Below are 22,689 nucleotides of genomic sequence, written 5' to 3' on the forward strand. Positions count from 1 at the left end.
AACATGGCTGGCAGTCACACCAAATGTTATGTTTTAGTGATACTAAAGAAGTAAAGTTAGCATTTCTTATCACAGCATGAACATTGGGCTAAGATTCAATGTTTTCCTCTCTCTGTGATCCTGCAGAGAGCAGTTCTGTTGACATGAATGGTAAGGTTATTCTAAAAGCTGTTGGAAGATGAGATGGGGTTTAAGTGCACTGAGTGCTTCTTTATAAAAGACATGTTAAGCCATGTGACTTAGCTGTATAAGAATTCTTTAAAATAAAAGTCTGTCTTGTGTGAACCTCAAAACTTAAATTTAAGAGGGTGCAAATGTATTATGAAAGTTGCCCCAAGTTGGTAATTCATTGTCGTCTACAGAAAAGTGTGTGGCATTTCTGCAAAAATGTAAAGTCAGATTTCTTTAATCAATCTTCTGAAAATGCACATGCAGTTTTGAAGTGTGGCTCCTAATGTTCTGGCCATCTTTGAGAATTCCGTCTTTGCTGGAGAATCCAAGGTAACAATTGTGTTGTGAGAAGGGGACAGTAGGTCGTTCTCAAGGATTTGTATCCTCACCAGAAATCCTTTAATGTAAATTGTGACTGTTTTTATATTCTACTACTACTTACTCAAGTCTCTACATAAAATATAACCTTGAGTTTTATCATTGTTTTTCAGAAGACTCACGTTAGTAGTGTTGCATAATATCTGATAAGATTGCTTTTATTTTATAAATGTGTCTGCTCTAAGAAGTGCCCAGCTCAATCAAATTTTACATGCTATATAAATAGTCCATCCCATTTGGACAACTTGCCACTTTAAAAAAAAAAAAAAAAAAACTTTTTCCTTTATAAAGACCTAGGTTATGGCTTTAGTTCTCGTAAAGATAGTCTTTTTAATTGTTTAATCACATGAGCTCTCACTCTTCAGGCTCCAGAGGCTAAGTCCCGTGAAGACTTGATAAAAAATCACTATATGGCAAGGATAGTAGAACTTACGTCTCTTCTACAGCTGGCTGACAGCAAGTCAGTACATTTTCATGCTGAGGTGAGCATCCAGTCAATCTCCTGTACTGAAAACAGTAACTCCTTTCTGAACTTTCTATAGATCAATGTTATGAACAACAGGCTCCTACCAAAACACCATGGACAATCTATCTGATAATTTGTTCCTGCAGTTTATTCCTTGGTTTTGGGGTAGTATTCATAAAAGGCTGTACTTGCTGTGTGTTGCATCAATTTCTTAATTTTGAATAATTGCATATTCAACCTCCCTCATCAATCAGTTGCATTTGGTAATAAGAAAGCCAGTTGCATTGGTTTTAAGTGGCCTAGATATAGGTTATTCTTATACACCTATTTTATTGCTGGCTTTAGCTACCAAACTATATAGAATTGAATGTAGGTCCTTGGCTTAATGCAGGGTGGGGCAGGGGGAGATACTGAGACTTGGGCAGGAGGGGAGAGAAGCTGGCTCCAGGCTGGAAAGGAGCTTCCTACCTGGGCCTCATCCCGCCCCCCTGTGTCCCACTCCCCAACCCAATCCCTGCACTGCAGCAGCTGCTCCCCAGTCCAATCCTGGGCCTCACAGTTTTAGTCCCTCTGGTTCCTGCTTTGACACACCCTCCTCCTTGGCATATCTGAGTTAACACAATATTTCTATTGCAGGGGTGCTAGCCTCCATGCTGATCCACTGCCCTGGCTTAATGTGACAAACTACAGTAATTTCAAAGAATTTAGCAATTTGATAATGAAGAACTAGAACTTACCTCTCACCTAGAAATTGGAGAATGTTGTACAATTTGGCTTGCTTGACTTCTTTGCAAGCTGAGAACTGTTTTCAAGAATTTGTTGTGTTAAATTTTAGAATCCGATAAATGCTCCTCAGTAGGATGAGCAATTTTGCCAGAAACACATGCAGAACATGCGCCATATTTGGTTAGATTTGCTTTGTAAGCTTTAATGTACACAACTGTTATTGGTATGGCAGATAATGAGATAATGTGAAAGAACCATCCTTCCGCACTGACATTTAAGCAATATGTGCATGTGCCTGGCATCTTAAGATCTCATTTGTTTTTCTTTTTATGTTTTCTTTAAACAAAATTAATAGATCCTTCTGATCCCAGATATTATTTTCTAGCAATAGTGTCTAAAATGTAAGGTGCTCTTCTATAAAATAAATCCTGAAAGTTTAGTGTTTTATAATGTTAAATCACTGTTTAGCTTGTGAAGTTCTGTATAAAAGCTTTATTTCTGTAACACACTTTCTGTAAACCAAAAACTTTGCATTTTGAAAGGCCCAAACATTGATTTAAAAAAAAAAAAAAAAAACCCTCTGCCTCAAATAATTTGCTATGTACAATACTCTGCTAGCACTAACTGATTTTTTGTTTGTTTGTTTGTTGATAGTGTCGAGCGCTTGCCAAAAGATTATCATTAGCTGAGAAGTCTAAGGAATCACTAGTGGAGGAGATGAAATTAGCTAGTCAAAGCATCAGTAGATTACAGGCAAGTGAAATGTTAGCTAAGCAATTTGATGGACACACTCCATGGGATAGTTGTGGGTGGAAAAACATAAAACCCAGTGTACGTCCCATGCTAAGTCTGAAAACTGTCATGGCATGTGAGTAGAATTTCAGACCAAACCCACTAATGCACATGTTTAAAATTATCGAAGATTGAGTATTGAATGGGATATGTATTATTTTAAAAAATTGAGAAAATACTTACAGTAACGGAGATACCATTTTGATGTAAACATATATCTTGTGAAAATATTGTCCCTTTTACCCTTTATTATCCCTGTTTGTTTTTTGCTTCCAAAGCTATGATTAAATCCCAGCTGCTTAGCTGCGTGCAAAACATTATAATGTATATGCATCTAATGTCCCTTCTCTCCTCTTGCCACACTTCATTTTAATAGGCTGACTGAAGAGGAGAATTTGACAAGGTTCTTGCTCAATGAGCACTTTCAAATAGAAAAGTCAACTTCACTTCATACAAGAACTTAGCAAGCAGAGAGACTGAGACGCACTTACATATTCACTTTCCCAGTAAAACCCAGAATCATAAATGTACATTGTGGCATCCTCCCTGGCCGCTGGGATTTTAAAGACTATTTCAGCCTCTGCTTTTTTCCCCCCCCCGGAAGGCTGATGGTGCTTTATTATAAAAACCACATGGCAACTTAATAAAATAAGTAATTTTTAACTGTAGTTATCAAACTGTGGACATGTCAGTTTTAGTTCCTTGAAAAACTGCTCTGCAAAAATGCACAGCACACCATTTGCACTTAAAATCCAGAGAACTGAGCCAAGATAATTAAGTATCAGAGGGGTAGCCGTGTTAGTCTGGATCTGTAAAAAGCAACAGAGAGTCCTGTGGCACCTTTAAGACTAACAGATGTATTGGAGCATAAGCTTTCATCGGTGAATACCCACTTCGTCATGCGCTTAATGAAGTGGGTATTCACCCACAAAAGCTTATGCTCCAAGATAATTAAGAGAATGAGAAAAGAGAAAATTGTAAATACATAAGTACTCAGGAACTTAGAGAGGCTTAACTTTCTGACCCCCCTCTATATTCAGTTAGTTCAAACCAGTGCTAATTCTAATGAGCAGATGATTCTTCACTTTTTAAACAAACTAACATTTTTGGCTTGGAAAAGTTTTAGAGGAAGGAAGCTATTTTTCCATATGAGTTATAGTTGCCAGAGTATAGTATTCCTTCTGGTTTTGAACCATCTCATGTAATCTCTCCTTCACATCATCATAGTCCTCTTTATCATTGGGTAAGGTGGGAGGCTTCTTAATTGAGAAGTGGAATGTAAAATGAATCCCGTAATTTCCTTTTTAGATTCTTCATCAGTAAACTCACAACCTTACTAAAAAGCAGCTTTGAGATTGAGTCCATGTAGTAATACAGAACCATGAAAGGGGGTGACAGTTTGTCAGGGTTGCCAGACACAGAAAGCACATACTCATGACTCAGAGATGGACGGGACCTATTCAGGAGTGCAATGTGAGGCCTTTGCATTGAACAATGTAACCACGTGGCCTGCTTTTCAATACAAGGATTAAAGATTAATTATCTATGAAACATTTTAATTCTTTACATCCATTGAATTTGTACTGAGGGCACAGTAAATAGCCATCACTTAAAACAGTGGTTCTCAACCAGGAGTATGCGTACTCCTGAGGGTATGCAGAGGTCTTCCAAGAACTATATCATCTCATCTAGATATTTGCCTAGTTTTACAACGTGCTACATAAAAATCACTAGCAAAGTCAGTACAAACTAACATTTCATACAGACAATGACTTGTTTATACTGCTCTGTGTGCTATACACTGAACTGTAAGTACACTATTTATATTCCAATTTATTTATTTTGTAATTACATTATTAAAAAATGAGAAAGTAAGCAATTTTTCAATGTGTTCTGTGACGCTTTTTTGTATTTTTGTCTGATTTTTTGTAAGCAAGTAGTTTTTAAGTGGGGTGTAACTTGGGGATCCACAAGACAACTCAGACTCCTGAAAGGGGTTCAGTAGTTTGGAAAGATTGAGAGCAACTGATTTAAAATACTAATAAGCACAATGTGGCTATTTATGAGGCTTTCAGTTAATGATGACAGTACTGGAAATTGCTGAGTTAGAGAGTCTATTCTTCTACTCAGACATTTGTGGTTACCCTGGGAAATACTTCTTGCCACCTTGTTCCTAGTCCTAATATTGACATTCCTAAAGTCATATTGCTATGGCCTAAATTTTTTTTTTTAATGCACCTTGTTCTATAGGTAATGCACATTTTATTTTCTCAAACTTGCAAAGGTGACTTTGCACAAGTTTTATGATAGTGACGCCCATGAAAAAATACCTTCCTTTAGCTTTTTGAATAATGTCACTTTATATGCCTTTGCTATCACATCTGAAATATAAAAATATCTTTCGTGTATTTCAGATTGATGTCAAACTGATGATGTACATCTGAAACGGCCTTACATTGATCTTTGGCATTCACTGCAACAAGATAAGATTTTTAAATAAAATTCTGTTTGACTTAGTGCAGTCACTACTGCTTGAAGATCACATCACACATAAAAGGAGAACAATATGGTGATATTGTCAACTAGCTGCCCATTTAGTGTTCTTTGACTTATGGCTAGTGGACTGCCATTTTGCCATCCCTTGGAGTAATGATTACAATGGTAGACTTTTATTAGTAGCTCTTAAAGTACTTGACTTCTGATGCAAATTTTTTTTAAATTGCTAGTACTATGCCTAACCTTCATAAACAAGACCAGCATGATCGAAATTATCCACAAATTCTCCAGTGACTTAATGAATCCCTGTATGATTTCAAGGTATTAATGATGTGACATGATTGTGCAGCCCAGACTCCCATACAAATAGTTCCCTTGAAGTCAGTGAGCATACTAAGCATGAGAAAGGATCTGATCCTGCAGCCCTTAATCTTTAGCTGTTACTTTTCTTAAGTATTCAGATACCACACTGAAGACTTTGTATGTACAGATATTTAATAGTACTGTCTTTTTGGGCCCAGTTCTGCCTACCCATGTTCTTAATGGAGGTTTTGGATCACCTATTTGAGTTTAAGACCAGGATTTATGTAGTGTTTTTCTGAACTCTTTTAATTGTGAAGTGCTTGTATGATGAAATTTGACAATTTCTCTGGTGGCAAATAGGCATAATTATAAAATTGAATTCCTTCTAAAACAGTGCACCCTCTTTATATATCTGTAAAGATCCATATATCTCCCCAAAAAACCTCTCTCAAACGATTCATCTAAAATTATATAACAAATTGTTTTCTTTCCTTTTTTTAAAAAAAAGCATACTGGCTGGAACACTTATTTTTAAACACATAATCCTGAATGTTAAACAGAACTTAATAAATAAAAACAATTGCAACAATCTGGGCTGAAAACTGGGTTTTAGCCTCAGTGATTTTTGTTGCATGTTGTTAAACCCTTAGTTAGATGATGATTTATAAAATAGTGTAATAAAATAAGTTTTGGGAGGTGATAGTGAGGGAAAGGGGGGGATGAAGTTTTAAAGATAAATAAGAAAACTACCAAGACTTTCTTTCAGTTAAATTTTTGCATAGTTGCTTTTCTCCATAATGAAATTGCTTAAGTGCACACGTTTGGTCAACCTAGCAGCTTTGTTGGACAACTTGAATGTCTGCATGAACAATGTGCTACTGTAATATTAGGCAAAGCTGAAAGCTACTGTTCATTCACTCCTTAGGATGAGTTGACAACCACCAAAAGAAGCTATGAAGATCAGCTAAGTATGATGAGTGACCATCTGTGCAGCATGAATGAAACCTTATCTAAACAAAGGGAAGAAATCGATACACTGAAAATGAGTAAGGTAGGTTACCAAGTGTTGTATTTACTTTGCGCATGGTCTGTAGCCTGGGTTAGCAAGTAGAGTGTGAAGTTACTAGCTTGTTTTAATTCTCAGCCACTTGGCATGAAAATCTGAAGCCCTATCCCTACTGATCCAAGTGAATGAGAGTTTTAGGATCTAACTTGGAATCTGAAAATGACTGGTGGTCATAAACTATGTCTTTCCCTGCACTCTTAACTGTAGAGAGCTTATTACATCCTCCCCACACCAGATTAGGCTTTAAAGGGGGACTTCTTACTCTTATAAGTACCATTTTTCAGATACCTTAAAATAAAACATACTGTTAAAAATGCACATGGAAGGATGATCAGGAAGGTGGAGGAGATAGAGTCATACTGTAAGCATTCATTCATGGATATTCTTTATGGTCACTCCTTCATAGTTACAATATATTGTGTTCAAAGCTGCTGTTCTTTCTGTCATCCCAATGATCCAGTTGAAAAGTTAGCTGCTCTTATTTCTCGTTTTCACACATAGAATCATAGAAGATTAGGGTTGGAAGAGACCTCAGGAGGTCATCTAGTCCAACCCCCTGCTCAAAGCAGGACCAACCCCAACTAAATCATCCCAGCCAGGGCTTTATCAAGCTGGGCCTTAAAAACCTCTAAGGATGGAGATTCCACCACCTCCCTAGGTAACCCATTCCAGTGCTTCACCACCCCCCTAGTGAAATAGTTTTCCCTAATATCCATCTTAGACATCTCCCAGTGCAACTTGAGACCATTGCTTCTTGTTCTGTCATCTGCCACCACTGAGAACAGCCTAGCTCCATCCTCCTTGGAACCCCCCTTCAAGTAGTTGAAGGCTGCTATCAAATACCCCCTCACTTTTCTCTTCTGCAGACTAAGTAAACCCAGTTCCCTCAGCCTCTCCTAGTAAGTCATGTGCTTCAGCCCCCTAATAATTTTTGTTGCCCTCCGCTGGACTCTCTCCAATTTGTCCATATCTACCTTTCCCCTCCATCTTAATGTCATCTGCGAACTTGCTGAGGGTGCAATTCATCCTATCATCCAGATCACACTGCTCTACAGCCAAAATGCTTCTGAAATAAATGTGATCAAACTTTACTAATTCTGGGTCACTGAACGAAAATGATGCTTAAAATTGTTGGTTGGCTCTAGTTTTCAAGATATGCTATTGGGTCAGTATATACGACCCTTGACTTGGGAATGGCGGAGGATAAGTGAGTTATAAAGGGAAGGGATCTCAATTTAAACTAGAAATGACTAAAATACATCTTTGACTGGATCTATGAATAAATCTATGACGGGTTTGGACAGTACTTGCTTTTTAGGCAAAACAATGAATGATGCAATCTGAAGCTGGTATTGCGTTTTGCATGATATGAATTGCATCATGTTATTCCTAGAAGTCATGGATGATGCAATCATAACGAAGCTTACATCACTCTGCTGAACAAATTGTCCTATATCAGCTCTAGAAATCATACAGTGTCATGCTCTCTTATTTGTCAGTGTTTGATTTTGCAAAGGGACACATTTCTGTTTAGCCAAAGTGAGCAGAGATGCCTCGTACTTGTGTGAACAATGCAGATAACTTCTGCTATGTTTGTGGTGAAGTGACTTTTGCATCACAAAAGCGCAGTATAACCACTATGGTTAAGAAAGCCTATCACCTTTATTTTGGCTGCAAAATTGGAGATCAGGACAAGAGGTGGGCCCCACACATATGCTACAACACTTGTGCAACAAATCTTCCCCAGTGGTTGAACAGGAAAAGGAAATCTATGCTTTTTGCAGTGCCAATGATTTGGAGAGAGCCAACAGATCATACCAGCAATTGTTACTTCTGCATGGTGCCTCCAGTTGGGAAAGGTGTGTGTCAAAGAAGAAAAAATGGACTGTGCATTATCCAAACATTCCATCAGCTATATGCCCAGTACCCCACAGAGAAGGACTGCCGGTTCCTGATGCACCAGAATCATTCTCACTTGAGTCAGACCAGGAAGAGGATGAAACTTCTGGTCCTGAACCATCAATGTCACAGGACTCTCACATTTTCTCCCATCCTCCTCCTCTGAACCAGATCTCATAACACAAGGTGAACTGAATGACCTTGTCAGGGATTTGGAACTACCCAAGATTAAGGCAGAGCTGTTGGGCTCCAGACTACAGCAGTGGAATCTCCTGGCAGGTGATGTTAGGGTTTCTATGTTCCGTGACCGTCAAAAGGATCTTGTCCCATTCTTCTTCCTGGAAGGTGATCTTGTAGCCTGCAACAACATCGATGGTGTAATGGCAGCCCTCAACATCATTCACAATCCAGATGAGTGGAGACTGTTCATTGATTCATCGAAGACGAGTCTTAAAGCTGTTTTACTGCATAATGGCAATGTTTTGCCATCAATTCCAGTTGGTCATGCAGTCCATATGAAGGAAACCTATGACAACATGAAACAACTTTACATCAGTGGCAGCTTTGTGGCGATTTGAAGGTTGCTGCTCTCTTGCTTGGTCTGCAGACTGGATACACAAAGTACTGCTGTTTTCTCTGCGAATGGGATAGTCGTGCAAGAGATTCCCACTACATCAAGAAAGACTGGCCACTCCGACAGCCATTGGAGCCTGGGAGGAAAAGTATTCAGCATCCACCACTTGTTGAATCAAGGAAGATTTTGTTACCACCCTTACACATCAAGCTGGGTCTGATGAAGAACTTTGTCAAGGCCATTGACAAAACACAAGCAGCTTTCAAGTACCTCCGTGGAAAATTTCCAAGGTTAAGTCAAGCTAAGATAAAGGAAGGTGTCTTTGTTGGTCCTCAGATTCGTGAACTTCTTCAAGGTGATGCATTTGACCATGCACTGCGTGGCAAGGAAAAGACGGCATGGAAAGCCTTCTAGTTAGTGGCAATACGTTTTCTTGGAAACAACAAGGCAGACAACTACAGGTTGTTGGTGGAAAACCTCCTCAAGGCATACAAAAGCCTTGGTTGCAACATGTCACTAAAGATACATTTTTTGCACTCTCATCTAGATTTTTTTCCACCGAACTGCGGAGCAGTGAGCGACGAGCACGGCGAGCGATTTCACCAGGACATTGCAACAATGGAGAAACACTATCAGGGCAAATGGAGCCCATCAATACTTGTAGACTATTGCTGGACAGTGACAAGAGATGCTCCATTTAATGAAAACAAGAGACAAGCCAAGAAGCGCTGAGTAGACACTGAATAGGACTAAACTATGTACATAATAGTTTTTTACCTTTTGTTTCATAATAAATTTTATTTATATAACCCTTTTGCTGATTTTTAAAGTGTTACATAAACAGGACAGATGAAATATTATCATGTAAAGCAACCATAAACACATGGAAAGACCTAGGTTTACAATTTATGATTAAAACTCTCTCTACACAATATACATTGACTACTGTTTCTAAGATATTTAAGTTACATTTTATGTCTATCAGTTGTTTTGTCATATTTGAATTCAGCACATCAAAATACATAATAAATAGCACATTTTATCTCTGAAGCAGACAACTTCTCAAAAATTGTAGACCAGTGTCATTAATGATGATGTTGAACAAAACTGGCCCTAGGACCGACCCCTGGGGTACTCCTCATGATACTGGCTGGCAAGTAGACATCGAGCCATTGATCACTGCCCATAGAGCCCGATGAGCTAGCCAACTTTCGATCCAGCTTATAGTCCATTCATCCAATCCATACTACTTTAACTTGCTGGCAAGAATACTGTGGGAGACTTATCAAAAGCTTTGCTAAAGTCAAGGTATAGCATGTCCACTGCTTTCCCCATATTCACAGAGCCAGTTATCATAGGAGAAAATCAGGTTGGTCAGGCATGACTTGCCCTTGGTGAATCCATGTAGACTGTTTCTGATTACCTTCCTCTCCGCCAAGTGCTTCAAAATGGATTCCTTGGGGACCTGCTCCATGATTTTTCCAGGGACTGAGGTGAGGCTGACCGGTCTGTAGTCTAAATACCAGAAAGTGAAATGTAATTAGTTTCATAAAATTAACTAGTCTGCTGAGCAAAAAGTACAAAACAGATCTAAAATGGACTTAAGCTATTTTAATTTATCCAAGATCTCACTATTAATACAGGTAAATCTGTTATAAATATAAATTGTAACCAGGGCCGGCTCTAGGTACCAGCCCAGCAAGCAGGTGCTTGGGGCGGCCAACGGAGAGAGGCGGCATGTCCGGCTCTTCGGTGGCAATTCGGTGGTGGGTCCCTCTCAGAGCGAAGGACCTGCCGCCGAATTGCCGCCGAAGACTGAAGCGGCAGCAGTAGAACTGATCGCAATTGTAGCTTTTTTTTTTTTTTTGGCGCTGCTTAGGGTGGCAAAAACCCTGGAGCCGGCCCTGATTGTAACAATAGTGTCCCTTTAACAATGTTACTTTATCAGGATCTGAAATCATAATACCGAATCGCAAGGATGCCCTTTTGGTTGTCTCTCTGGGGTGGAGACTATTTGTGCCATATTATAATGTTAAAAAATCCCTCTGGAAAATAATCACTGCACAAATGGTGTAAGTTGCTTATCAAAATAACAATGTCTGAAACATGTGAAAAGTAAAGAAAACCCTCCCTCTCCCCCCATAACCTTAGGTACTCAAGCAGTAACTTCACAATTTCACTTAAAATGAGGCCCTTTTAAATATGGAAGCATGACAAAGTGAAAGTTTCAAATTTGGGGAGGGTTTTGTTTCCAAGTCAAAACAGCAAGAAATAACAAAGTATCAAACACTGCCAACATTTAACCAGTTCTGCTTAAAACAATTAAACGATGAACTCCTGCAAATAGACGTGCATTTTTGAATTACTGACATCCTATTAATGGAAAATGATAAATTTAGAACTCTTCTCCAGACTGTGCTGTTATTATCCTGTTTAAAACAAGCTAAAATATGATACAGTCACTGTTTTCTTAAGAAAAAATGATGCAAAATAATTCCCAGTATTTATTCCTTTGGGCAATTATCCTGTAAGGGTTTTATTAGAAACAAGTACCATTTACTGATAAAATCTCACTTGCCTTCACAGCATTTGAATGATGGTGTAATCCTGAGAACGTGGACAGAATTCCAGTGCCTTTCTTCTAGATTTTAATTAGAATAAAATATTTGTGGTTTTGATGACTATGAAAGCTGTAATCCTTTCTTCCCTCAGTTATAACAAGTGTAATGGGAATTTATAGAGTAGACACAAGATTTTAAATACAGAAGCTTTCTTTTCTTCTTTCTTACTTGGAAATTTAATGACTTTTTTCTCCTACGCTGCATTTTCTTTTGTAATGTTTTCTCTGTATAGACATCAGATTTGTTCCTGTTTGTGGTTCGTACAAGTTATTTTCATATGAATTATGTTCTTCCGTGCATTGTTTATTTTTCACTACAGGGAAATTCCAGAAAGAACAAAAGTCGATAGTTTACGGCCAATCAACTGTCTTTCAGATGTTGCTACTGCTACACAGAATTGCAGATGCTGAAAATTCAATGTCACCCTCTTGGCTAGTTCTTAAAAGGAAACAGAGGTGGGTTTGGCCTAGTAATAAGTCATTTGGTGCTGTATATGAATTTGACACATTTAAAACTTGTAATCAGTAAAACAGACAGAATTTAATGTTGGCAGTTAAAACAAACAATTTTCACTCATGGTTAACTTGCATCGGAATTCCCTTAGGTTGTTTTTACTGTACACTTTTTGAAATTAGATTTTAATGTAATCTAATTAAGATTATGTATATTTTCAAATTCAAGTATGGGTTAAACTTGGTATCCGTGCGATAGTGTGTTTCTGGATAAAATGTTTAAACTGTCAACATTCATACATTCCATTCTTTGCTGTTCTTTTTAAAAAAAAAAAAAAAAAAAAAAGTGTCTCCAGATTCATTTGAAAATGTAACGTTTTTGGCCATGCAAGCTGTGCATTTTTGTGTACATTTATTGTTTCCTCCTGCTCTCAGATCTTCTGAATTAGTTGGGATGGTTGTTTAGGGAACCTGATGTCAATAAATTCAAACTTAAAGTGAACTGGCTCAGTCTTGTTTGGGGTATATTCAATATTGGAAACGTCAGTTTCTCGTACGTAGGGGCTTCGGTTTTGAACTCAAGAGGACAAGTAGCTCAATCAAGAAATGCTCATGAAATTGCATTAAAGACTTGTTGGGGAATTTTGTTTGTATTTTAAAATGTGCTGGTATAAAAATTTGCTCATAAAATCTAGAGCAAAAAGTGAGCATAAAATGTTGAAAAGGAACAAAGATATTTTTTGTAAAGTCCTGTGTCTCAGAAGTGTAACAGCACACAGGGTAGGCTGATCTACTACTCTCTAGAAGTTATGAATTCATAGATGACTTAAACACTGAATTTGTAAAGCAGTTAAAACATTTTATGGTATTATGAAGTTTCCCTAATGGACTGACTTTTAAAAAAAATCTGTTTATTGTTTACTCGTAATTATAATTTATTTAGGAAGCCTGTAAATCTCTCTCTCATAAGATTTTCAGCACAGTCTAATACCACAGATAGAGGTGGGCATGAAACGATTTTCCCATCCCTTAACTGTTTTCATGAGTTAGCATTGAGACGAAGCTGAGATCTTTTGATAAATGAGAGGCCAGCCACACCCTAGAACAACCCGGTTGTTAGTGCATTCATGTGAGCAGGGGAAGACCTGGGTTCAAGTTTCTGCTCCAAATCAGGCACAGCAAGGATTTGGACCTGGGTCTCCCACATCCCAGATGAGTTCCCAACCCACCATGCAGTTGGCTATTTTAGAATGTGGTTGAACTCTCTCCTGTTGGAGCTTTTCCACTTTGAATAAACATTGGGCCAGAGAAAGTGACACTGACTCTCTAGCTCAGTGATTATGGCTCCCACTTGGCAAGTGGGAGAATCAGGTTCAAGTACCTGCTCTAATGAATATTTATTTATGCCAAGTGGAACAGGAAAGATTGAGACCTTCTAAACCCAGAATAGCAATGAACTGTTTTGATGAATTGGCATTTCCCAGTGAAAAAACATTGTCAAATTCCCGACCAGCTCTAACCATAGGTTTCCACAGCATAGTGTCTGACAAAAATCAGTGTTGCTAAATGTTTTACATTGAACTTCTATTCCATAATGGATAATATGGCATTTATCTGTCCTAAATGCAAGATTTACTCTGTAATGTTAGCCAAGTCAATGTGTATTGAGTCCATAATAAAAGAAATCCAAGTCACAAATTTAATATTGCTGAGGTGCCTTTTTTGAGTGTACCTGTCTAGACTGTGTACTGCCTCTTACCAGCAGCTGTTTTAAGTATAGCAAAGTCCTCAGGGACAAGCACATAGGAAGAGCTATGTTTCACCAAGATTACTTCTAAAAATACAATGTTGTCTTGGCTCTGAATTGTTCCTCCTTTTATGTTGTAAACAGAGTAGAACTGTGAGTCAACTTATGCTTCTCTTCTCCTCCCTTGAAGTGACCTGTGCAGGAGGCTTCTGTCTTGCAGTGAGACACACCTTAGTTCCCCTGTTTTGCATCTCCAAATCAAATTATTAAATTTACGTTTTATAGTGTTTACTATCACTTACGTGTTTAACGGAGGTTGCACATGTAGTCGCACTCAAACATCCTTTCTACTTTCTTAAAACTTTGTGAAAAGATCCTTTGAACTTTCCTAAGCTTAATCTCTGCCAGAAGGTGATGTTTTTGGAAAGTTTAATCAAAAGGTGCATTGAAGATTAAGGTTAATAAAAAACTGCCTAAAAGCCACCCAAACTTTTTATTTGTGATCAAATAATCTGAGTGACAAAGGCATATTTTTGTCACCTCTATTTAATTGCTGTAATACACTCTCTGGGGTGACAACTTTGAAACTGAAGTTAATGCTGGAGGTGACAGCCAGTGCAATAAGCAGAGTTTCATGCCAGGAGCATGTCCATTCTTCTTTGAGTGCTTGCTCGTGTCCATTGCATTATAGATGTGTGTGCTTGCCACGTGCATCGGTGCTGGAAATTTTTCCGCCGGCTCTTCCCTCCCTTAGTTCCTTCTTACTGCCAGTGATGGTGCTGGAATGTCTCCTTGCCTTGGCAACCTTTCCTTCTCAACTGTCTAGTTGTGATTCTCTGTATGTTGTTCTTAGAAAGTTTTGTATAGTTTATTAGTTCCCTTAGTGCATAAGTTAGAAATACTTAGTCCCCTATGGGACTTAGCCTAGGGATGGGGCATGCCCCAATCCCTGGGCTTCAAGCCTTGTGATGCTGCAAAAAACGTATGCCAGTCAGTGATCCCTATCAAAGCTGTCTGAAGTGTTTGAGGGAGACCCATGTGACCAATAAGTCTCACATTTGTAAAAGTTTCAAGCCACAAACCATAAAGGAGCGGGGCATTCAACTTAGAGCGTTCCTTGTGGAGTTGACCCTCATGCTGGCCTCAGAGCTGGCCAGATCAGACTCTGCTCCAAGCACCGAGACATCAGTGCTCTGCACGCTGCCGGCACTGGCCTCTGACTGGCCCATCCCTGGTACTGGCTAAAAACCAAAGAAAGGCCGGAAGAGGGCATTATCCTATGTCCCGTAAAGAGAAGGAGAGAGCCAGAGGAGAGCAAAGACCCACATGGGGCAGCTCCTCCCCTCCGGATAGAGGCCAGGCTCCAGCACCCGTTGAGCTGTCGAGCCCCCTTCAACATCCGCCCAGGAAGCAGCAGAGGCACGTGGCACCTAGCGGTGCAATCCACACCAGAGGCCTTTCAGGCTGCTAAGGACATATTGTCCCTTGTGTTGTCCCCCATGCTGGCTAGCGAGGTGCCCCATTCGAGGGGCAATCCTGCCCTGGGACCTTTCCAGCAGCCTCCATCGGTGAGGCACCACTCCCCGACGCAGGGGATGTCCTACCACCACTCGCCTGAGCAGTGCCGCCAGATCCCAGATACAGGTTGGCTTACCTATCAGAGTGTCTGGCGTTGTTCTCCACATTCTAGGCAGCGTTCCCCAGAATCCCAGTGCCGATTGCCAGCTGTCTGGTGCAGACCTGTGGAGGCGCATCACCAGTCCCCGGAGCGTTCGAGTCTATCTCCAAATTTGGGGTACCACTCTAGAGGGTAAAGATGCCGGTTTCCAGTTTGCCCCTATGGATCCCCATGGGCATGTTGATGTTCTCCTGAGCTAAGACTTCGATTCTCTCGCTCCTGGTCCACAGAGCGGCACCACTCTCAAACCATATGGCGTCGATTGCTAGGATACCGCCGCCGATCCACTGAACACTGCTGTTGGTCCCGGGAGGTGCGGCACTGAGAGCAGTCTTCTGTCACAGGTGTACAGGTCACAGGTGGAGACCCCTGGAGAAAAAGGGGTGATGGGAATGGGGTAGATAGGCAGCTTTGGTACCAGCCTGGTCCCCCAGACGAGTCTCTCCCTCCTCCGGCTCAGAGAGTGAGGAGGAAGATCTGCCTGCAGGCCAAGGCCATCCACCAGAGGCATTGACATTCCCATCAGGACTACCAGTGGTTGCATGGTACCAGGGCCAATGGTTGCGTCTCTGGCAGCTATGGAGTCCCGGGGGTTTCCCCAACTGTCGCAGGGGCACCGATCACTCTCAGGGGCATCTGAGAAACAGTCGGCAATAGTCTCCCTCCTGCCCCCAGTCTCGGAAGCAGAGTCAGAGCAAGGCCCCTAGGGTCAGCCAGCCTCAGCTGAGGCTCCCCTGGTGGAGGCTATGAAGTTGGCAGATGCGCCGTTTCTCGCTTCCTCATCCTCTTCGCCTGATGAGGCAATAGCGGGACCATCCCACACAGTTCCCCAGGACAATGTAAAGGCTCACCAGGAGCTTCTAAAGAGGGTGGCATCTAACCTGCAGTTGGTGGCTGAGGAGTTAGCAGAACCCTCACACTCCATGGTTGATGTTTTAAGCAGAAAGCCCCCTCCAAGGTGGCATTGCCAGTCCATGAGGGAGTGTAAAGCTGATCAATGCCTTGTGGCAAACTCCCTCCCCCCCATCTCCAAGTGGGCGGAGAGGAAGTATTTTGTCCCTGCTAACGGATTTGAATACCTATATACACCCCTGCTCCAAGCTCATTGGTGGTATCAGCGGCCAATTTGCACAATAGACAGGGCCAGCAGGGATTGACCCCTAAGAATAAGGAGGCGAAGAGGCTCGCTCTCTTTGTCAGAAAAATGTATTCTATGGCAAACCTCCAGTTAAGAGTGGCCAACCATCAGGCCCTTCTTGGCTGTTATGACTTTAACATTTGACAGTCCATGGTCAAGATTGCAGACTCACTACCAGAGGAGCCCAGGAAGGAGTTCCTGGCTATTCTGGATGAGGGCAGAGCTATGGCCAGGGCAGCCCTCCAAGGAGCAGATGTGGCAGACTCCATAGCCTGGACCATAGCCTCGGCCATTTCTATGAGGCACCTGGTTGCAGTTGTCTGGCCTGTCAGTGGAGGTTCAGCAGTCTATCCAGGGCCTGGCACTGTTGACAGAAAGCAAGTTACAGGCCTGAAAGACTCTAGGGCTACCTTGCGCTTGCTGGGCCTTTACACGCCAGCGCCCATGAGAAAGCGGTTCAAGCCGCAGCAGTCCCACAGGTTTGGGGGCCATTCCCGAACAGAGCCCTTCCACAGAAAGGGCAAGGGCTCAAGCACCGATAAGGCCAACAGCTGGTCCCCCAGCTCACTCGAGCTCTACCCACAACCAACCGGGTAATAAGCAGGCATTTTGAGGGTGTGCCTGAGGGTGACCTTCCAACCTATGTCTTGGATCAAGCACCCCTGCTTTTTTCCAATTGCTTGTCTCCCTTCTTCCCTCCCTGCCTGGGCCTCTATAACATCGGACCAGTGGGTCCTCAGCACAGTAACAGAGGGGTATACCCTCCAGTTTATTTCTGTCCCCTCTCCCTCCCCATCTCTTTTCAGGGACCCTTCTCATGAGCATCTGCTCGCTCAGGAGGTGCAGGGCCTTCTGTGGATGGGAGCCGTGGAGGAAGTTCCTCTGCACTTGAAGGGGAAAGGGTTTTACTCCCGCTATTTTTTTTATCTATGCCCCATCCTCGACCTGCTGAGTCTCAATAAGTATCTCTAGAAATCGAAGTTCCACATTGTTTTTCTGGCCCCCATCATTCCTTCCCTGGATCCGGGAGGCTCGTACACTGCCTGCAACCTGAAAGATGCTTACTTTTACATATCAATATTTCATGGACACAGACATTTCCTACGTTTCGTAGTTGGGACTGTCCACTACCAATTCACAGTGCTTCCTTTTGGCCTAGCGATGGTGCCAAGGGTGTTTACGAAGTGCATGTCGCTGGTGGCGGGGTATCCAGATCTACCCGTACCTCAACGACTGGCTCACCAAAGGCTGCTCCAGGTCCAGCGCAGCGTCTTGCATGCCACTTGTCAAGTTCTGGGCCTGTTGATAAATGAACAAAAATCAATGTTAAACTCTATCCTTTGGACCGGGATAATCAGAGTGGTACTCGACTCTACCTGAGACAGAGCATTCCTGCCAGACGCCAGGTTCAGGGCAATGTCAGATCTGATTGCCAGCATCACTGCCCATCCGCTCACCACTGCCCAGATCTTTCTCAGACTACTGGGGCACATGGCAGCATGCACATATGTTGTCTGACATGTGAGACTCAGGCTGCGTCCCCTCCAGATGTAGCTGGCGTCAGTCTACTCCCCGGCCAGACATCACCTAGGCAAGGTCATCATGATCCCACCGCGGGTACTTGCTTCTTTACAGTGGTGGTCCCCCAACCCGATTCTGGTGTTGGAAGGTGTGCCGTTTGCGAGCCCGCGACCTCCCTGATTTCAGATGTGGTCCGACCTCAGTTGGGGAGTGCATCTCGATACGCTGTGGACTCAGGGGTTATGGTCTTGAGAGGAGCTCACGTTACATATAAACATCAGGGAGCTCAGAGTCATCTATTTGACTTGCGGTGTCTTCCTTCCCCAACTGTCCAGTTTGGTGGTGCAGGTGTTGACGGACAACACTGCCTCCATGTTCAACAGGCGGGAGTAGCTCTTTAGTTGGCTCTGTGCAAGGAGGCCTTCAGTCTATGGGGCTTCTGCATTCAGCATGCAATCCACCTGGAAGCCTCACACCTCCCCAGTGTCTGGAACACACTGGCAGATCGCCTGAGCAGGTCCTTCTTCTCTCACCACGTGTGGTCCCTTCACTTGGAGGTTGTCAGAATGCTCTCCCAAAAGTGGGGTGCTCTCTGAGTGGATCTGTTCTCCACCAGACACAACAGGAAGTGTCCTCAGTTCTGCTCTCTGCAAGACCTCAACAGAGGCTCACTTTCCAGTGCCTTTCTCCTATCATGGTCAAGAGACCTGATGTATGCCTTCCTGCCAATTCCACTCATCAGCAAAGTCCTCTCAAAAATCAAGAGGGACAAGGCACAGCTCATTATGATCACCCCAGCATGGCCTCGCCAGCATTGGTTTGGCATGCTCATGGACCTGGCCATAGCAGCACTGTGGTCACTTCCCAGCTGGGCGTCAGAGTGGAGTATCTCCCTGACCCAGTTGTCTCTGCAGTCCATCCTGGATTACCTGCTTCACTTAAAGCTCCAGGGCCTCGCCTTCTCTTCGATCAAGGTGCACCTGGCAGCCATATCGGCCTTCTATCCTCGCATCCAGGGTAGATCGGTATCCTTGCATGAGATGATGATCAGGTTCCTGAAAGTCCTTGAAAGCCTCTTTCCAGTGATCCGGGACCCAGTTCCCCAATGGGAGCTCAACCTGGTCCGCTCCAGGCTCACAGGTCTGCCCTTTGAGCCTATGGCTTCTTGTTCCATTTCCCACCTGTCATGGAAGGTTGCATTCCTTGTAGCTATTACCTCACAAGACACTTCTCTGAGATTAAAGCCCTCACTTCAGAGCCCTCGTACACAGTATTCTACAAGGACAAGGTCCAGCGGCGGCCCCATCAGGCCTTCCTGTCAAAGGTGGTGTCACCCTTCCATGACAGCTAGGATATCTTCCTCACAGTGTTCTGTCCAAAGCCTCACATGACCAATGAAGAGAGGTGGCTGCACACTCTAGATGTCAAGTGTGCCCTGGCTTTCTACCTGGAGCGCACCAAGCCCTTTTGCAGATCGGCCCAGCTCTTTGTAACAATAGCTGACAGGATGAAGGGCCTTCCGTTGTCCTCTCAGAGGATTTCGAATTGGATAACCACCTGCATCCGTACTTGTTATGAGTTTGCACATGATGTGCCTCCGCCTATAGCGAAGGCCCACTCGACTAGGGCTCAGGCATCTTTGGCTGCCTTCCTGGAGCATGTCCCTATCCAGGACATCTGCAGGGCTGCAACGTGGTCTCCAGTACACACTTTCTTGACGCATTATGCCATCACCCAGCAAGCCAGAGACGATGCTGGCTTTGGCAGAGCTGTGTTGCAATCGACACGTCAATGAACTCTCACCCGCCTCCAGTGGTACTGCTTGGGAGACATCTACAATGGAATGGACATGAGCAAGCACTTGAAGAAGAAGAAGAAGAAGAAAAGATGGTTACCTTTCATAACTAATTGTTCTTCAAGATGTGTTGCTCATGTCCATTCCATGACCCACCCTCCTTCCCCTCTGTCGGAGTTCTGGCAAGAAGGAACTGAGAGAGGGGGGAGCCGGCACATATGCACACCACTCCAGAGGGCACCAAAGCTGGTTCCCTACGGATACCACTGAGGGAAAAGTTTCTGGCACCAGTGCATGTGGTGAACACACACACACACACACACACCTATAATCAGTAGTGAAAGTAAGCCGGTATGCTGTGCCGGACTGGACCGGCTTATCTGGTGGTGGTGGTTTAAAGGGCCCAGGGCTCCAGCCGCTGCGGGGAGCCCTGGGCCCTTTAAAACACCGCTGGAGCTCTGGCAGTGGGGCTCGGGCAGCACTTTAAAGGGCTCGGGGCTCCCTGCAGGGGCTGGAGCCCCAGGCCCTTTAAATCCCCGCCCGAGCCTTGCTGCCCCAGGGTAGTGGTGGCAGGGCTTCCGTGGTGATTTAAAGGGCCCAGAGCTCTGCGGTGGCTGGAGCCCCAGGCCCTTTAATTCGCCCCTGATCCTCTGCAGCTGGTAGCTCTGGGGTGATTTTAAAGGCCCTGGGGCTCCCAGCCACAGCTCTTCCAATTGAGGCCATGCCCCCGCTTAGGACTCCAGCGTACCAGTAAGTCCTTTAAGTTACTTTCACCCCTGCCTACAATGGAATGGAAATGAGCAACACATCTCAAAGAACAACAGTTACAAAAGGTAAGTCTTTTATCTATCCAGGATCTTTGCTGTCTTCCAGTGGTTTGGGACCTAGTTACCTGAGAGCCAGCCTTCTGTGCCATAGTGTATTAGCTGTCTCTTGAGGTGCTTGGACTGAAATTGCCTCTCTCTCAATAGGAGGGAGCTGCTGGCATGATCTTTCTACCACGGTTCCTTAACATTGGAACGCTGCTCCTGTCAATCTGTCAGAGCTTGGATTTATTATCCTGCCAGATATGCTACAAGCTCATCCCATGGTGTGGGGAAGGGATAAGGGGTTGGGGTGTATTTAATGTGTGTATTCATGCTGGTGAACATTTAACTGCAAGAAGAGCTGGGGAGAGATGAAGTGTCTTTAAAAAAATCATCTCCTTCTGACAAGATTTCAATGACGTTTTGACTCCTATTCTGTTGGAAAGGAGTCTTCAGTCTGTTCATTTTCATAAAGCAAGGAGTTGAGGGAGGTAATAATTTTGGTGCATGATTTTTTTACTTTTTTGGAAAGAAATCCATTCCATTGCTGATACTGTTCAAGTAGGAGCTTACACAGCAGTTATATTTCATTAGTAATGAGCCTAAGCTGCAAAAATCAGCTCTGTATTTTGAACATCTCAAGCTGTGGCAGTGTTGAGATATGAGATTGGGGGTTTGGATCATCTCTGCTCCATAAATTTTAGGTTTGTATGCAGTAACACTCCATTATACAAGCTGAAATGGTATGGTTACCTGGTTAGTTATGTTCTGGAAGATGTTTTTCTGAGAAGCAATAGAGCTGCATCATATATCCCATTCCCTCAAACCCTTAAAATCATGGCAAAGCTAAGATACAAGTCTCCCCACTTACCAGGTGATGTCTGGACTTTGATTATAGGAAGCCCTGACGCTGCCTCTTAAGAAAACTATTGTCTTTATTCTATCGGGCTGCCTCCAACTCTATTAATATGCAGCCTGACAAAGGAATTTGGTTGAGTGAATTAAATGCTAAGCATACAATCAAAACCAGGAGTGGTCTGAGTATTGCACAAAGGAATAACTAGATAGTAGAATGGAACTATGAATGAGATTGTAGCACTTAAGCTTCAGTGCAGACAAACTCTAAGAAGGAAAATAACCTTCTGAAGAAATTTTTTAAGATGGGCAGGCAAATTTTGAGCACTCAAGCCTTGCATATTTTCAGGAAAATATTCTACATGATTCCCAGACTGCCATAAACTGGCAACAGAGTCATGAGTGAGCTAGGCTCCACAATATAAGAATAGCAAAAACGTTCTGGGGAGTGGTATTCCAAGGACCAGGTCCAGGGCTGGGATTTGATATGATAAAGAGGTTATGTAAGCCAGATGTAAAGTTCTGGGAGGTGTAATAGAGCCATAAAGCAGAGCAAGGAGTACTGTGTTTGAGAATTGATTACAATAAAGCAGGAAATGCTAGCAGTTGTCTCGATGTTTTGAAATGTACTGTGTACTGCTTCTGGTGACTACATGGAGACAAAGCCAAGTATTGATTGAATTTGGGATTGAGAAGCTGTGGGTAACCAGTGGAGATAGCTGCACAGAATAAAAGATCCGAACTATACTAACACATGCAGCCGTATTTACCAGCCCTCACTCACCATTTGAACATCTCAAACAGCGGACTTCAAAAAGTAAAATAACTGTCTAACTTGTATTTCCACAGTGCTATGCTAATACATGGTTGAAGGAAATCTCCGTCTTTGAAACAGACTTGCAGCAGAGGGTTTAAAATCCTGGTATACTTCTGGAAAATTATTGGGCGAACATAAAGCACAGTCAGTCTGTGCATAGTATTGGGAAAGAAATTATTAGGGAACAGAAATAGTTTTCATGTTAATTTATTTCAGAGCAGTGGTCCCATCGCACGCCCCTTAACTGTAATGGAATCTGTCCTGTCCCACCCCACCCCCAAGAACAGCGGTCAGGAGCAGGGCTAGCGCCGGGAGCACAGCCACGGTGGGAAGTGGGGGCTGAGGCCAGGCCCAGGCTGGAGGTGGAGCTAGGGGCAGAGTGGGGCTG

The 22,689-nt window shown here is 42.9% G+C and overlaps 1 protein-coding gene across 4 annotated transcripts in view; it reads left to right on the forward strand.

Annotated features, from left to right (window-relative positions):
* The window catches only part of PPP1R21 (protein phosphatase 1 regulatory subunit 21), a 78,485-nt gene extending 66,039 nt beyond the window's left edge, over positions 1-12,446 (forward strand). Inside the window, exons 19-22 of one of the 4 annotated variants that reach the window (XR_008444585.1) lie at positions 915-1,031; positions 2,396-2,494; positions 4,948-5,350; positions 6,258-6,345. Coding sequence is in view for 3 of the 4 variants with exons in the window: in XM_054024584.1 (XP_053880559.1) it covers positions 915-1,031; positions 2,396-2,494; positions 6,258-6,383; positions 11,812-11,841 (372 nt within the window). In the remaining variant the exon portion in view is untranslated. Of the gene's footprint in view, positions 1-914; positions 1,032-1,651; positions 2,181-2,395; positions 2,495-4,947; positions 6,384-11,811 lie in introns of those variants that run through there. The other 3 variants (XM_054024584.1, XM_054024585.1, XM_054024586.1) reach the window with 3 other exon arrangements.
* Positions 12,447-22,689: the final 10,243 nt, after the last annotated feature.

Source organism: Malaclemys terrapin, chromosome 3, assembly GCF_027887155.1.
Source record: "Malaclemys terrapin pileata isolate rMalTer1 chromosome 3, rMalTer1.hap1, whole genome shotgun sequence".
Classification (NCBI taxonomy): Eukaryota; Metazoa; Chordata; order Testudines; family Emydidae; genus Malaclemys; species Malaclemys terrapin.